The sequence below is a fragment of the Pipra filicauda genome, unplaced genomic scaffold (assembly GCF_003945595.2).
Source record: "Pipra filicauda isolate LSUMZ 115617 unplaced genomic scaffold, ASM394559v2 scaffold245_size1146780_pilon, whole genome shotgun sequence".
NCBI classification, from domain to species: Eukaryota; Metazoa; Chordata; class Aves; order Passeriformes; family Pipridae; genus Pipra; species Pipra filicauda.
This window is the reverse complement of record NW_024104360.1, coordinates 929,818-948,207: the sequence shown is the minus strand read 5'-3', so window position 1 is coordinate 948,207 and position 18,390 is coordinate 929,818. Positions and strand designations below refer to the sequence as shown.

Here is an 18,390-nt window from a genome sequence, read left to right as displayed (position 1 = left end):
CACAGGCACAGGGACAAGATGATGTGCCACATGTGCAGCAGCACAGGTGGGCTTGCAGTGGTACTGCTTATTGCAATTCAGCAAATTCAAATAAGTTGTACCAATCTGAGGCAACTTATTTTGCTGATTGATATTCTATTCCGCGGCTTTCAATGTTTCAAAATAATAACAGAAATATCATTATCTGCATCAATATTCAAATTAAATCCTATTGTAACAGAAATATGAATTATGCTGGCCATGTTTAATTTAGTGTTCTGAATTCCCAGTACATAGGATCAATTTTATTTCTAAACACATTTCAGTTACATATCACAGATTAATATCAGACCCTACACGAAACGATCTCTTCAGGAAAGATAAGCCCATGAAGAGGTTCTTGCTTGCTTTCAGCTAACCAACGCAAACTGGGAACTTCAGGGCAGAGATCAGAATGGCAGACATTCAAATCAGGGACTAAATCTGACTGTTAATACGTGTTTGTTTTACTCCAAGCAGCCCCAAAGTGACAAGAGCTACAGTTCACCCCTCTTAAAAGCAGTGTAAACCAGGAACGCAGGCAAGAGTTTTTAAAAAGCCACTGATCTCATTTTCTGAAAATTTTGTCCATCAGCTGTTTCTTGTTCCTGCTGCAGTAAACTGTTATCGATGAAATTATGTAAAAGTATGCAATGTTCTTTTTCTTTTAATCTAAGTGCAAATTTCTCCCATATAGTTAACCTAATGTTACCCTAGTAGCAACAGCATCTATAGACTAGTTACAACAGGAGATAACAACTAATGATAATATTGTTATATTAGTATTATAAATATTATATTGTTAGATGACTGAGTGTAACGATATTTTCCTTTCACTTAAATTTCAAAACCCAGATTGCTTGCTGAAATAATGTTTGCTCAATACATAACAGCTAAACTAACACAAATGGTACAGAGTTATAGAAACCAAGAAAAACAATCACAAATCTAAAGAAAAGCACAACTACAGAAAGATTTGCACTTCATATACTCAGAACTGCAAAACTACAGTGTTTTGCAGGTATTCTGACTGACTGTGGATTTGAAGGCCAGTTATCTGCATTTTAAGCAATTTGGCAAATGAAAACAAAGATTCTTAGTTATGTGTGTACTCACAAGGAGGCCCTCACAACAGTTTAGGCAAAGCAGTACCTCTGTTCAGTAACTAATGGGTACAGGATGTACCAAAGTGCACAGTACTTCCATGGAGCTTGTGGACTGAAGGAATTATAACAGAATATTTGTGTGGCCTTTACAAAACAATCAGTTGTTAATTTTGAGCAGTGATTTTGAAATCTATGTGTTATTACTATGAGTTGCCATTTATGTATCTGCACTTCAGTGCATCTAGTCCTTCTCTGAAAAACACCGAGGCAGTAACTTTTGAATAAAGCAATTAAAACACATCATTTTAAAAAGTACCATTATTTTTTCAACTGACTCAACTGACAGGTTCCATCAGAAGACAGAACTTGCAACACCACAAATAACATCTCTGGTCCTAAACCAGTCCAGCTCTGTTACAGAAGGGGCAGTGACCACAACAGGTTGTTCTAGGCCAAATACCTCCATTACCTTCATCATCTCTAAAACTACCTACACTTATCTACTTCAAAGATTACAAAGACATTGGGTCTAATCTAAATGCACTTAGCAAACCCCAGTGATGTCAAAATGTAGAACACCAGATCCGTCCACACTGTGTCAATAAAATCTAAAAAACAGTAATATCATAAACAGACGTAATTTGAAACAGTTCTTTCAGATCAAGAAAACCCAATTACAGGACAGTTTGGATTTTACACCAGAGTTCTCAATTTGTAGTGTATAGAGTCACAGTGGATACACTGAACAATGCAATATATTAAACTGCACTTAGGGATATGTTCCTGTATAGTGCAAATTAACTTTTCTTGATAATTTCAAGCTCTGACAGGAATGAGAAAGGAAAGCTTTGGGCATCTCTCCTTTATATATTTGCTTGTTATTGTTTAAACGAGTTAATTAGAAAAGTACTGATAAACAGAGTGGATTCTATCAGTTCTCTGAAGCATGGAAGAATGTGTTGTTAAATAACGTGACTTCAGAACCTGTGCTATTTCAAAGGCAAAGCAATGCCTTCTAAAGCAAAGAATACAAAACTATTCAACGGCGTAAATTAACTCCAGAGGTTTCAAACCTGAGCATAAAAGCTACATTCTTCTTTTTCTTCTAAGAAGAATATGAGAAGGATAAACAAATTTCACCAGAGTTAGAAGCCTGAGATGAAACCAAAAGCCACACAAGCTTCAGTTAGAGTCATAGAGATTCAACTGAGAGAGGCAGGTAGTTCCAAAACCTGCTAGGAATTAAAGATCTCAAATTGCATAGATTAGCCTATCAGGCCACAAAGCTAATACTCAAGATGATGCTGGACTGCAAACTACTGAAAACTTCTAACATTTGGACAAAAAGTCATCATTAAAACTCAAGACAGAGTTCCACTGGAGGCATGGAGGAAAACTGTAATACATGAAATCAGGAAAAAAGCAGATTTGTTTGGAAGGTAAAAACCCAGAAGACAAAAAGGTAGCTGGAAAATCATTTCCTTTAGAGCTTATAACTCTTAAAATTATATAGATACAATAAAAGCTTCATTAAGCTTTAAATACAGTATAAACTCTATTCTCCATCATAGGTTGCAAGTGTTTCCAGCTTCCCACAATAGACTCAACTAGTAATAACAAACAATTTTATCAGGGAATGTTTTACCCTGACATAAATTGTGTGGACATCTCAAATAATTCCGAGTCAAATACAGGTGTCCATAAACAAAACTTATTCTTTCTTTAATGAGATTCAGTTGTGGCCACGACCAAGACCCAGTTCAACAAGCAACGAGGTACAAGTGCACTCCTGGATGCTGGGTTTAGAACCACCTCACTTGGACTCTGAGCCAGGCCCATAATGGAAGCAGGCAACTTCCAGTATTACCAACTATACATTAAATGAGCCAGAAAATATACCAGAAAAGCCAGAAGTTAAATTCCTAGTAACTGAAAGAAGTTCTTCCAAACAAGAAACAGATGGCAGTTGGAAGCTGTTGGTTTCTTTCAGGAGTTTGTTCAGTGAGTGGGCAAATACACATCTCCCAAAAGCACTTCTCTTAGTAGTAGAAGATATAAAATAAAAAGGACTTTTACAGAGGTACTTTTCCCAGGAATCTGTGATTCTACTGCTATGCAATGTATCAAGGGCAAATGAAGACTGTCACATTATTTGAGTAATTAAGTAATATTTTACTATTTAAAAACCTCAAGTGGCAGCTCATTAGAAATTCCCATAGTCCTTATTTTTACAAATTAGTTTAAGAGATTCACAGATTAATGGAGTAAGATATATTTTAAGTGTCATAACTATATCCTTTAAGGTCATGCTGTCCTCCCTTACCATCAGTCACTTTTATCGACAACTTTCCCAGCAGAGTATAATAATTTGATTTTTTCCCCTCACTTTACAGTACAATTTTCTCATTTAAAAAAAAAAAAAAATCTTGTGAAAAGAATTCTTTCTTGGAAGTCAGTTAGAAATTATTTGATACTCGCCCACATGAGGTTTATTTATAAGAAATTACATGGACACCTAACACACACCGGATGAATGCAGTCCACTTCTAGGGCCTGCAAACCACTATACCAACCCTTCCCCATATCTCTTCATTACCTCTATCCAAGTGTTTCACGTAAGCCACAGAAGTCAGTAAACTGTTAGAAAGGGAGAGGCAGCACAGAATTCCAGTACTGGACTGTGTGCTAATTCTGAGGGGGACCAAGTCTATATAAAAGTTTTTGAAGACTTTGCATAAGTATTTTCAAGTAATATTTCGAAGCGAGCAAAGGGCAAAATTTCCGCTGCAAATAGAAAGCAGAGGAATACTGTCTCTGAAAGCACCACTGTTTTAAAGCTGAAGCTACAAGTGTATATTAGTATGTTAGTAAACACTTCATTAATTATTTCTACAACTTTCAACAATAATTTAAAATATTTTTGAAATAAATACTGCTTCCAACATTCCACACTCTCAGATTCTCCTTAAAACCTGTTAGAAGTGCTAATGCAGCTCAAATCCAGGGGGAGATAAAGAATATGCAGATGGAGTCCAGGAAGAGTGGCAGGTTTCTGAGTGTGAAGGAAGGAAAACAAAAAATATCCCCTCTTTCTGTGAGACTGAATACATACACATTTTAACCCTGTAGCTATAAACCTGTCTGGTTGTATACTGAATCTCTTTACCTGACGCTGTTGTAGCTACTCTTCCATCAGTTACTGCTTTAGAAGAAAGATATGTAACCATCTGAAAATCTTCCTTGTCTTTACTGGGATATTCATTACAGAAAGTGGATTCTGTGGATAATGGCGCTGTAACTTCCGAACTACGGCTTAAATCAAGAGGGAGACATGTTCCACGCTTCTCAAGTGACATATGAGCAACATCAGGTACTACACAAAAGAAAAAATGTCATATTAAAAAAGATACACAGTCCAACAAACAACAGTCTGGATTGCAGCGTTACATAACATAGGAACAGCAAACAGCTTTAGCTACAGCAAGTCAAAATACCCCATTAGATGAAAACCATGAAAGGTTTAGTTTTTATGATTCAATTTCTCTTGGGCAGTTCTTTATTAGATTAAGATACATTACCCTCCAATTTTGATGACTGTTGGTTTTGACCACTGATGGAGAACACTTTTCCATCAGTAACTGAAGAGGGAGAAGAAACTTTTTCTACAGAATCATCAGGCAAGGAGCAAGTGGCTAAACGCTGTGATCTTCTTCTCCGCTGGCTATGTTTGTAGGATCTAGGGGAATTCACTGGCTGTGATGGACCTAAAAAGAGATCTTTCAATGTTCATGAAGCAGAGAGATATACCATCATCTTACCGCAGTATTTGAGATCTAAAGATGGGGACTATTTTAATTAGCTCTTATTTGCAAAGCTGGTAATCACAGCAAAACCGGTAAAAGTAATTACAAAACTGTGACTATCAGGAGCAAAAGAAAGAGCTATGCTCAAGACATGATTCTGGTTTTTGCTTATTATACAATATTAGGGCACCTACTTCCCCACTGATAAAGGTTGTTGTTTTAGGCAAACAGGGTATTTACAATAAGCAACCCTCCCCATATAACCCATGAGAGTAGGCTACTTAAAATGGAAGGGGGCAATAGGATTTACCAATAACCAGAACAAATGATCACAGCTAATGATCCAAAAAGTCATGGATAATGTTAACATATAACTTAGAAAAATAACTGAAAACAGAGTTTAATTTTATATTCCACCTCCTCTCTTCTGCTAACCTGATATCAATACCCCAGTTGTAACTGAAACATACACTGCCAATGCATGGCACAGTGAGAAGGCTCCAGAACTTTAGATTCAACAGAATAAAAAAAAAAAAGACGGGAGGAGGATTGATATAGGTTAATATAGGCCTGATTCATTAAAAACAAAAAACCCACACTCTGCTACACCTCTCCAATTTTACCCAGTTTCAGAAAATTTTGCCTTAGAAAAACATTTAAGTCACTATAACACTGTAAATCACTCTTTTCTCCTTTTTGTAAGCAGTTTTTAGAGTCAAAGATGCACAGATTTAAAAATAAAGACATAGCAAAACTAAATTTCCATTAGAGGTAGCAAAAACTTGGAAGTCAAACATTAAAAGACAAGATCTGAGCTATTAAGTAACCAATTTTTAAATTAGCTAATTTTAAAATACACTACAGAGAAGTCTAACTTAACCCAAGACATAAACATGCTCCAGGAAAACTACTTACCATTGTTCTAGGGGTGGGGATGGAAGGCGTATTACAATATAGATGACTGCTAATATTTATTGGGGACAAAATACAGTTTTTACCACTGTGTCCTGAATAAATGAAGACAGCTGAATTTGCACCCCTCCCTCTCCCACTCATTTAGAGTTATCTGTGAGTAAAGATTAAAAAGAAACTTATAAGGGAAAATATGAAGGTTAAGGGGAACACATGATGCAGGTTGAGTCTTCCATCCTCAATCACTATTCTAAATGTGAAACAAAAATGTAGCTTCTGACTTACTGAAACCTGCATTTATTTTAACCCTTGGTCTCATCGCTCAATGTTCTTCAGGCAAAGAACCTGACACTAAGCAACACTAAAACCCTAATGTAATCTCAAAAAAAATTATAGAAATATTTTAATAGTCACAAAAAATAGCATATTCACGCAAGCAGCGTAAAACTTTCCCTGTTCTTCTGATAAACAGTATTTTGGTACTTGGCAAATCAGTTACATATGTTAAGAAGCTGAACACCTACGAGATTTTTCTGGGACAAAGAAACACAATTTTTTATATTTCTCCACCACAGATCTTGAACCCATCTTCTCTTTCACATCATATTTGGAGGAAATATCACATAAGGTGAAGAATGCCACAGCCAACAGGTACAGCACGTCAGCCTGCTGAAGGTGAAATTTCTCAGAGAAGGAAAGGTCCACACCAAGGTGTATGTCTTTTCTTTTTAATGAATCAGGCCCTTTTCAGAAGGGAGGTTTGATTTTTCCTGTATCACTGTTAATACTAACGTGGAGATTTAAGCTGGAGGGAAAGCCAACCATTAAAAGCCACAACTCTATAAATATCAATATATTATTTAAATGTATTATTTCTGGTAGAGTAATTCAAATGCCTTATTAAGCAACTTGACTTTTAAAATACTGAGCTACCCCTAATTCTCCCACTTGGACCCTTTATTTAAAGCAGATTAATTTTTAAAAGCAATAGCCATTTACAACCAAAGAAAATTTCTGTATATCTCTTATAAGTAGTTACGGTATTTTTTTTAAAATGTCTGTGCTCACTAGTTTTATTAATCACAGAAGAAGGAAGCTGAGAGACCAGCGTCAAATCCTCGACTTGTATTAATTCTGGGGAAAGTGGTGATTTAGGGGGCTTTATACACCCAGAAGAATCTCCAGATTCTTGTTTGCATTTCTTGCTGCGAGCCTTTCCTGAAGACAAAGTTGAGGATAACAGTGCAGGTTTCTGAATGTTGGCAGAACTGCTAATATCAGCTTCATTTTTTTTCTGACTTTGTGGTTTAGGTGAAATCTCCTGAATAAATAATAAAAAATTGATACTTTTATTTCAGTTTCTTCGCTGTAGTTCTTGTATTCTATTTTGATCTTTTTAAAAGCAATTTTAGTATTCAAACACATATTAAAGCAACATTATTTTAAGAACAAGTGAAAACTATTTAAAATGCATCACATTAAATTTTGCTTTTTTAAAAGGAGCACTATCAATTGTTTTCAGTATTCAGAAGGCTCAACTCTTACTATTTGAAATACCTGCAAAAAGCCCAAAAAGAAAATATTTTTCCTCTATTTCCCATTTAAAAATTCACTGAAGTCTTTCATCTCCAATTGACCAGGACTGTCAGTGCAGTCTCCATGTATAACTTGGAGAACACTTGTTCCAGGTCGGAATACACACACCGATGTACAATCACAGAACACCTGAGGTTGGAAGGGAGCCATAAGGATCACTGAGTCCAACTCCCTGCTCCTTGCAGGACTGGTTACTGCTGAACCATATGACTGAGAGTGTTGTCCAGACACTCCCTGAACTCTGGCACTGCTACGAACAAACAAACCTTCCTCAGGGGATTGAAGTTTTAAAAAAAGTTGCCAAAATTTTCCCTGCATGGTCATTTCCCTGATCATAGTCAAAACCAAAAAAAATAATTAAGAAGTTCCTCAAGAAATTCATATTTAACATGAAAAAAATTTGTATTTTTCAGAACCTGAAAAAGTTGATAATGCTCCTTTAAGTAATGCCAGAAAACAACAAAAGGTTTCCAAATACTGAGCACACTCTCACACAACCCCTTTCAGTGCTGGGAGTCTGGATTTCACCACATTATATGTTTGTGCAAACATGAAGAAATCACAACTTCTAGCACCACAGGGTTAAATAGATTGCTAACTGTTGGAGAAAAAACGAGCAGATAAAGAGTTAAAACAGTTTTTGAAGGAAACAAAGTCAATACATAAAGCAGCTTTCCAAATTCATCAATTTTCATCCTTCTTAACACACACTATTATTTTTAGACCGTTAGCATGCATTGACAGACATTGGCATTTTAAATTTTTTAACTGGAAGGTCTTCCTGCATTACTAAAACCGTGAATGTGTTACAACTTGCCTAATAAGGGCAAGCTACAATATCTGAACATAACTCCTTAAGCCTGTCCCCTTTCTTGTCTCAGTTACATCACACAGCATAGTAGCATCTAATAAAACCATAACTAACAAAGCAGAAGGGTACTTCTAGAACTTGTGCATTAATTTATCCAAACTAAAAACATTTCATCTCTGGTGATTTGAGGGTATTATTGAGTTTTGTTATAAATTGCAATTTTATTTTCCACTGGAACTTTCCATGTTCCAGTGAAGGAAAAAAAAAAAAGGTAAAATAAAACCCCACAAGAGCACATTCTATGTCTGTAAAAGGGCACCCTTGAATGCTACATGAATTGCTCGCTGGAATTATCCTGTAAAGGTCCGGTGCAAAACATCCCAGTCAGCAGACATCAGTGCTACCTTGAATAACTCAATTACACGCATACTAAGTGCAGTTTATTCATTTAAATAAAATATTCCATGGACCATGGAGGATACCTATGCTGGTTATGAGAGGTATTACCAGAAATTAATTAGAGTCGTAACTTGTAAATAAACAATTTTATTGTTCATCTTCACAGATGTGAAAGACATACTACAGCATCCATTACTTTCAAATTACAAAGTTATTTAAACAAGATTAAAAAAATTAAATTAAGATTTTGATAAGGTGCTTAACCTCTTAACAGGACAAATTAACATTAAAAACCTTAATGAATTAATGTTATCCATCTAATCAGGTCTTGGTCAAAAGGAAATATAACATGACATACCCTAATACAATTAAATAAACTACTGTATCTGCAACTAATTGTCTGAGGTTTTGGGTTTAAGACAACTGTAAACTAAAAATATATAAACAAAAACTTCCATCAACAAAGTCAGTTTTCGGCTATTGGCCTGAATACTTCTACTACCATGTTCTGTATTACATTATTAAAAAAACCCTACAAGATATTTTACCCATTCAATTTTATAGCAGTAGCAGACAAAACCTCTAAGGAATGTCAGCTTCACTACTGGAACACTTTTGGGGAGGTTTATAACTCGGCCATTTTAATTTCAGTTTGGGCAGAAACTTAGTGAAAAAAGCTTTAAGCTCAAAAATTTTCCTCCCCACAGTCAATCATTTAAATGTTTGTGAGGTTTCAGGTTTTAGTTAGTTAGCAAAGGAACAGGACAATTTGGGATTTTAGATGCCTCTTTAATTGAGCTTAACTAGTTCTTTCAAAAAATGAGGTTTTTCAGACCATTAGCATGTAAACAATGACAGAGACATCTTTTTTTTTATATCTGATCAATAAACAGGAACAGTCGAGTTACTAAGTCTAAGAAGTAACAAAAAGGTTATAGTAAATATGCACCGCAGTTTATACTGTTGCATACACAGTCTATGTAAACCACAAAGTCCCATTCACCGCAATGGGATTCTGCATGGCAAGATTTACATTGTAATGATGCTTCCAAAAAAACAACATGCTGTAAGCCATTTCACAGTTTTTTGCACATTGAAAATATCACACACAGTAGCAAGAAAAATCATAGCATCTTTAATATGCAAAAATTTGAGAAATGGAATGTCGTGTCAATACACTGTAAACCTTTATGCAAAATATCGGTCAATGCATCGGCACCACGGCGGCTCCGCCGGCCCTTACAGTGACAGCATCAAAAACAGAGAATCAGGTTCCACTGACAAAACTTGCATCCAATGCAGCGTCAATGGGAAAACCAGAGCATGTATCAGCTCTAAAGAACCAGTACAACCAAAATATCAAATCAAGTCTGGGGTAGGGACTGTTCGCAGAGGGTGTCAGGGGCTAAAGAACAGAAGTGCTTGTTAAAGAATTGCAGGCAGCAAGGCTGTTAGGTTCAAATGCTGCTGTTAAAGAAGAATGAAAATGCATACAAAAAAGCTGTATTAAAACTACATTAAGGCTCTGATTTAAATCATTGGAAAACAAAGATGTCCTGAATCAAGACTACTGTTCATCCTCAGCTTGCTTTACCGTGCTCAGGCATTCAGCCCTTTTTATATGCAAGTAACTGCACAACTGGGAGTCAAGCAATGCCTGAAAACAGTGAAATAAGCTAAAGACAAAATGGCAGCCTCCAGGTCCTGCCAATATGCAGGTTTAAAAAAATCAGACCCTTAACATTATTTAAAAGTTTCTTTTTTGTATTTATTAAAATACACACCCTTGCAAAATGTATGGCTCATTGAGCAGTTCATAAAACACATACAAGCCTACAACACCAAATTCTTACAATATAAAAGAAACTTCTTTTAAAAGAAGTTCTATGTGATGTCAAAAACCCTGTTTCAAACACAAATTAAATTTGTGTAAGGGCCTTTTCCTAAGCCAGTCATGGTTCCAGCTATAAAACTGGACCTTGGGACGCTGGTCTCCTCACATTTCTTGTGTGGAGACTTCATTTTATTTTGTTTTCTGCTATTTTTTTAACACAAAAGCTCATTATTGAAATTCAAGTCAACACTATTTAGAGACAATTAAATTCCATACTTCTGGCTCTGCCAGAAATGTAAACATAAGATAAATTTTCAGTTCCCTGTTATATCTGAAGGGGAAAATTTTAATGTTGTAGGTACTACATCTCCATGGCACACTCCAGTGGGAACTTTGCAAAAAAATCAAACTCTACCATTTCATACCTGCTCCAGGACTGGAGCTGTTTCTTTGTTGCCTTCCTTTTTTTCAGCACCATCCGCAACAACAGCTTTGGATGCCAATAAACCTTAGGAGAAAAGTTGCAGATATTTATAGTTAGAAGCACCTTGCAACAAGAATTTGTAGAAAACAAAGCAAATATGAACTGCATATATCTACAACAAGAATCTTTCTGAAATGGTTCCATGCAAAGTTGAACACTTTAAATTAGAAGAAACAAAAAACTGTCAAAAAAAGACATTTCAATGATGGCATCCTTACACAGGAGGTACATGTCTGGCATTTCCACTGACAGGATGAAAATCAAATTATCAATTGTAAAATAAAGCCTCACCATCTTTCCAAAGCCCCAGCACTTGGGTTTTAAAACAATACGTATGATGCATAAGTAAATTCTGCAATCAGAATAAGTTACAAAATTGCTCTCTCTCTCCCCTTTCCAGTCTTTAAGAAATCTGCATCAGAATTTGTATTACTACTTCTTAACTCTAACACATGCAAACCTTTCTGAGACAGAAAGGGATTTAATTTCCAAACAAATGATTCTCAGCAGTGGAGCTCCCAAATTACCTCAATAATGAGACCATATTGGGAGCAAATATATATATTAGAATATGTCACTTCATTAACACGCTTATGCACAATATCACTACTACAAAAAGCCTGTAAAAGACAAGGCAATATAAAAATAAGAAAGCTTTTTTCAGCAAAGCATATGGCAATAGCTCAGTTGTACCTCACACAATAACTTTAATTGCCTAAGTATGCAGAGAAAGAAAAAGTTCTATGTCACAAGACAAAGCAGAACTGATACAACCTGAAAATCTGAATAAAAACTCCTATTATAATATCTGAGGATGTCATTATTGGGGGTGAAGAATTGAAGACCCCAAAAATAACCTGACAAATACAGAGGGAATTCCTGCTGCATTCCACGAAAAATTAGATATGCCAAAGGTGCACAATGCCCAAATTAGTGAAGCATGGGCTCTCAGGACCTATTCAGGACATAAAAATAAAACAAAAATATTTCAGCTCTCCACAATAAACACCTGGTGCTTTGTTTCATTTATTTGTTGTGTTAGATTAAGTTGTGCTTCAGTTTAGGTTAACTGAAAAGCAGAAATTTACTTAGTCCTATCACATAAAAACAAAATTATCAGGTAAAATTTTAATTCTGCATTAGGCTACATAAAAGATTTAGGTTTTATGGCCTAGAATAAGTATTTGGGACTCAAACTATCCTGTTTACATCAAGTTCCAAACTGCAGTGTTATTTACCTTGATAATCATGTGTTTATACCAAAAAGCATAAAAGAATTCTCAAAATCGAGCGAAGTAGTTTTAAATACAAAAGAACAAGCTACCGTCCATGAGGAAGCTTTTGTGGTTCTATAAATCACGGGTTCCCCAGAGAAGAGGGGCTGCCCTGTCCCTGGAAGACTTCAAGACCAGGTTGGATGAGGCTTTGAGAAAGCTAGCCTAGTGGAAGGTGTCCCTGCCCATGGCAGCAGGGTTGGAATTAGATGACTTTTAAGGTCCCTTCTAACCCAAACCATTCTGTCATTCTCAGATTCTCTTACTTCTAGGTAGATGCTCAGTGCTCCGAAATTCAAGTCATTAAAGGAATCTAGATTCTGACAGACCTGTCAATATACAACCCTTATTCTCTCCTTCTTCTCTATCCCATGAAGTATTTTTCTAACCAACCACCATGCCTCCACAACTACTGCCGCAGGACTACAGGTTCACCATCCTCTGTAAGTACCAGCACACCACAGAAGCATTCTTTATAAAAACCCATTTTCTGCCTCCGGGATTTTCATTCCTAGAAGGCTCCTTCTTTAGTTCCAAGTTTAGTTAACAGATATCTAATTTACCAACTTCATTTCTACTCTCTTTTGCCCATATTATGTACATCCTCAGTTGAGTCCCAATTTAATTGCTGCCATGAGCAGCAGTAGTATAAGATGTACAGACTAGTGATACATGTTTACAAAGAAATGTTCATTATTTTACAATAGCATTTAGTGGCAGAAGAGACCAAAACCAGTTGAAAAACCTGTAGTTTTAGAAATCATATTTACCTGTGCTTGTGGATAGATTTTTATTTCCTGAGGAGCTTTATGAGAATAATACCTGGCAGACAGGCTCATACAGACTGAGCTGAATAATCAGAAACCATGATTTTGTAGCCTTTGACTTTACTATAATTTTTAAAAGTGTGTGTCTGTCTCCACAAAGGCATACTCTGCTAGCAGAGAATATGTTACCTTTCAGTGAAAGTGAATCAATCCTTTAAATACAAGAGGAAATACAGCTCGTGCATTTGTAAATGACGTACTGTGAACTCTTCTCAGCAACAATTTTACTTTGTGACAAAACATTCACTAACTGTTTCTCCACAGTTAACCATAGCTCTACTTTACAGTGGTAGTATGTAACTCCTGACCTTGTTAAGAAGTTGTACAAAGCCCAAATTCATCCAATAATGGAGAAAACTCTGCAGCTGGAGTTAAAACATACTCAAGAAATTCACCAATTCAGGATGACTACTGTCCTAAAAATCTAAAAAGACCAAGTACAGTCTGAGACCATTCTTTGAATGTACGAACAAGGCACATTTTACCGTTTATAGATTGCTTTAAAATTCCCAACAAGGAAAAGAGTGCAGTGACCATCTCCCTCATGAGTGTGAAATTACTCCAATATCTTCTATATAAACATGTATATTTCACTACACGAAAAGGAACAAAGTCAACAATAAAAAAACTATTTTACCAGTGATCTTGTTAAGACGAGCTCTCTTGGCCTGAAATGAGTTGCCTAGATTACTTTTCCTCTTGTGTGATAACGTGCTCTCTGCCTGCACAAAGGCCATCTTTGGAACATCCACTACAGGAAACCCTACATCTAAACACAAGAGAAACCTCATTAACTCACATTTCATAAATACATAACAACACACAAAATACTTAAATATTTCAGAACTGCTATTAGAACACTGCAGTAAAGAAAATTTAAACGTCTATTAAAAATTAAGATGACACATTCTGAAGATCTAGTATTACACGCTGAAGCATTACATGCATATTACATCAAAACTTGTAATTTTTACTCAGAATTATGAGAATTCAGCATTAAAGACTATAAAAATGAGTAAATTCATATGGAACCAGAAACAGTTTCAAACATCCATGAACATGGATATATCTTGCATATTGGAATATTTTTTTTCTTAGAACAATATCAAGGATTATCTCACAGGTAACAGAAGATGCAGGAATATGAACTGAAGTGTACAATGAAGTAATTGAAAAAAAAACAATGTTCTGCTCTTGATAAAGCTAGTCAGAAGTTTTGCACAGAGAGTGCTGACTGAACTAGATTTATCTGATAAAAATGGTTTCTGAATCGATTACCATTATATATCACAAAGTTATCATAATAGCAAATGAGACACCTTCCTCTAGAAATATTAGTTATTACTTAATTGCAATTCCTTAACAACAGGAATTCTAATTCAACAGTACAGGAAAACCAATTTTGTCTTTTATAGAATGTGTTTTTACCAAATGTTTCACTAGACGTAGGCTCCTCTTCCTTTTTCTGGACATCCTGCATGATTGTAGAGGTTGAGGTTTCTTCCTTTTTTGAAGGGACTTTTAGCCATTTTCTGTCCTCTTTATCCTTATTGCTGTTTGCGCTGGTTCTGGGTTTACTTCCTGCTTTGTTCTTGGCTGCTGCTGCTGCAGCAGCTTTGACCAAAGCTATCCAATCCTCCAAAAAGGAAAAAATGGTAAGTAAGTATTAAAGAGTGCTTGAGACTCAAACAGAAAATACTCTTAAACCCCAGTGAAACTTCACTTAGAAATGTTCAAGAGCAGTTCAATTTATTTTTATGGTTACTACTCAAAGACTGGTAAAATGAGTTTCCCAAACGGCCTTAATAAACTTGAAGAACTATCAGAATGCCACAAGAATAAAAACAAAACCAAAACTTAAAAAAACCCACTGTGTACAGAATTATGACTGTACACATTCCCCGTTACCTACTTTTTGTGTCATTGCTTTACAAACCCAGGAGCTCCCAAACCCAGAACACTGGCATTTTTCTTACCCTTCTGGTTCTGAAATAAACAATTCCATAGCTGTTGAACTATTATGCAAAGCTACAACCACCTCAAAGCCTGGTCCAGCTGCATAATTGGGCAGAGTTCTTCCTGAATTAAATTGATAAAGCAGGGATAATTCCTATCTAATTATACCTGTGTTTCTAGAGTAACTACAGATTGCACTCTTTTATTCTTTTTGTATTACATATTATAGGTTTCATCCAGTAATTTCAATAAAGTGTTCTATAATATAATTTCACAATCCATACTTAGAGCAATAAAAATTACATTTTTGATAATGGCTTATTTTGACCATACAGAGACAACAAGTTAGATCTCAAATTTTTAGCATTTAGACCAAGTCAAGCCACCCTCTATCAAGAGAGAGAACTAAACACTTCCAAGGCTGAGACAAGCTGTTTCCACTAGCTTGGAGCAATCAGACTCCTGCCTTATGTCTCCTGACTGCAAAAACTGTAACTTGATCCTTCTGACTGAAGTATTTTTTTTAATTCTCTGTAACATCAAGGTACAGATTTTTTCCATGCAGAAGTTATATGCGATATAAAAGGCAATAGCAGTCAATGATCCACCAGGCAGAATTAAGCATCTGAGTGTTCTGAATGATAATTCATTTACTAAATGGCAGTCTGGCTACACAAGTACTACCACACACAAAACAAGTATGAAAAAGACTACTTTTTGTCTAGTTATAAGAGTGGTTTACAAATAGTAATTCCCCCCCCCCCAGTTGTAGACAGACTTTGTTTTATTCTGGAGTATTTCTTTGTTGTTATGTCACCATGAGATACCTTAAGTAGCTTGATTTTACAAATCTTGTTTCAATGCAACTTTTCCCACTCATTACGTATTATAAGCCTTGTAAGTTTCTGTTCTACTGAGAGTTTCTTTACCTTCGTTGATGTATGAGAAAAGCATAACACGAATACAGAGCATACTTCTTGTATCATGCTTTTCCTTTTCCACAGCTCAATACTTTTAAATAACTGCTTTACGTGGGTTATGCTTCTACTTTGCATCAAGCTATATGTACTTAGAAACACCAACAGTTTTGATTCCTCTAAGATAAAGTGCTCCATGTCCACACTGTCAGGGCAGTTGCACACACTCAGACTAGCCAGCAGCAAAGTTTGGAAGCACTTTGGCAATGTTCACACAACAGGCAACTACCGAGGCCGTTTGGTGATGTGCCAGCACCAACGATGTCTAAGTGCCAGCTGCAGTCAATCAGAAGCGCATATATCTCTTTTTTGGCCAGCCAAAACAAGCACACACATTAGCTCCAGTCCATCCAGAGCCTTGCCCATCCAGCAGGACAAAAAAACAGATTGAGCTATTTATGGTGGCGAGGAATTAGGAGACCTGAGAGTAGAAGTCTTACACTGTACCCTGGCCAACGGATGAAGAGGATCAGTAACATGGCTGGAGCTTGGATCTTTTGATAAAAACGGGAAGGAAAGCCTGTGTCAAAATAGCTTCTAAAGGGCATTCTAATTTTCAGTCAAGCTAAGCACCCTGAATCAAAAGCTTTCAAGAAGATACCAAGCTTCAAGGACCAAGTTGAACCAAGTATCCTGTTCTACCGGCAGCTGTTTTGGTGCAACACAAAGGGGTTTTTCTTTGTACTTAATTTCATTGTTTGGATACTGTTCTTAAAACACGGAGCTTACAAAGGGCAGCAGGACACATAACAATGAAGTAAATAAAGGTTAAGTATTCAGAAGCCAGAGTAGAGACACAGTAATTACGGTGACAGTTATACTTTTTTTCTAGATTAACATGTAAATTTAAACTCAGTGAAGAGAACTTTGAGCAGTGGTGGGGGATAAGATAATGTCAAGTGGTCACTTCCAACAAACAATTTTGTGATTCTGACTTGGTCAGAAACTCTGTGGGTCCACTTTTATTCTGGCTCTGGAGAAAACATATAGGCACTAAAGTGACACAGGCAATTCCTGCTTTTTAACCTTGAACTCCTGCTCAGTGACTGCTCAGCAGCACAGCTCCTGATGTGCAACAACTATTTAGCATCTAAGATGCCGAGGCAATTATATTTCTTTTGAAGAGCACAGGAACTCCTTCAAAAAGATCCATTTGTGTGTTTTTCAGAATTTTTAGAAAAAATTAACAGAAATATTTGCAAGTAACAGTGAGAGCCTAAAGTACAATAAAGTATGAACTTTGTCTCAGGGTAATAGCAAGGTATCTACCTTGACAACCATAATAACAGGACACTAAATACCACAGATATCACAGAAACTAGTTACAACTCTTCAATAGCAGGACATTTTCCCAGATCATTCAGTATACACAAAGCCAAGGGCCCAAATATGAACACATTACAAATTAATAAAGTAAAATCAAAAACCTCCTAAGAGAAGTTTTCCCTATTTTTCCCTCGTGTCCTGGTATCGCCTCTCTATTGGCTGTAGTTGTGTAAGTCTGCACCAGTTACTCTACACCATTCAGCCTGATTTCCCACTTCCCACAGTATCTCACTCCAGTGAGTTTCTCATTTACATATACAACTTAAAAAAAAATAAAAATGTGCATTTCCTTCTTTTTTATTCTTACTAAAATTCATCCTTCAAGTAAGCTAAGAAAATTGACAGTAGAAAAGTAATGAGACACTGTAGTTAGAAAACAAAACATTATCACTGCTGAGAAAAACTGTCATTATGCTAATCAGATTCACTAAATCAAAACACAGGAAATTGCACGATCAAGAACTACATCAGTAGAAATTACTGAATAGCCTTACACATCAGTTGGCTGAAACACTTGTATTTTAAAATATTCCTCTGTGTGACCTTAATCCTGCAACAGTTGGAAGGCAAAACCAGAATAATTTCTAAATCCAACCCTTGCATCAATAGCAGAATTCACACACACATCGATCTCCCTTCATCTGCCTAAAACCATCACCTTTTTGCTTCTCTACAGTACTAAAGATACAGCTGTTTTTCCTCTCCTGGCACACCACAACTCCCACACATTCACACATACACATACATAAAACATCAATCTATCGACTGGCTGATTCCACATTAAGCCTGGATTCCTTACCCTCACCTTTCAATTCTAAACAGTCTGCCCCACCTACATCTTGGCTCACATTGTCTCCTGTCATATCTTCTTTTTTCCTCTGGCCCATTGGCAAATCCATGCTTTTTCCTCAGCTTCCTCTTCCTGTGTGTCAAGTCCCCTCCCTCTCCTTCAAATCCCTCCTCAAAACTCACTTCTTTTGGTTCGATTTCCGTCACTAATCTCAGCTCCGGCGCTATCTGCTCCCTCTCGCGCGCCTGATTACATCGAAGATAAAACAAAAAACATG

General features: G+C 36.3%; 1 protein-coding gene across 1 annotated transcript in view; it reads right to left on the bottom strand.

Annotated features, from left to right (window-relative positions):
- Nucleotides 1–18,390, bottom strand: part of PHF20L1 (PHD finger protein 20 like 1) — a 53,858-nt gene that overhangs the window by 23,922 nt on the left and 11,546 nt on the right. The window contains exons 6-12 of the mRNA XM_039381879.1: nt 18,296–18,358; nt 14,493–14,700; nt 13,702–13,833; nt 10,905–10,987; nt 6,908–7,160; nt 4,703–4,888; nt 4,291–4,497 (exon numbers count right to left, since the gene is read on the bottom strand). Coding sequence (XP_039237813.1) covers nt 4,291–4,497; nt 4,703–4,888; nt 6,908–7,160; nt 10,905–10,987; nt 13,702–13,833; nt 14,493–14,700; nt 18,296–18,358 — 1,132 coding nt within the window. The remainder of the gene's footprint in view (nt 1–4,290; nt 4,498–4,702; nt 4,889–6,907; nt 7,161–10,904; nt 10,988–13,701; nt 13,834–14,492; nt 14,701–18,295; nt 18,359–18,390) is intronic.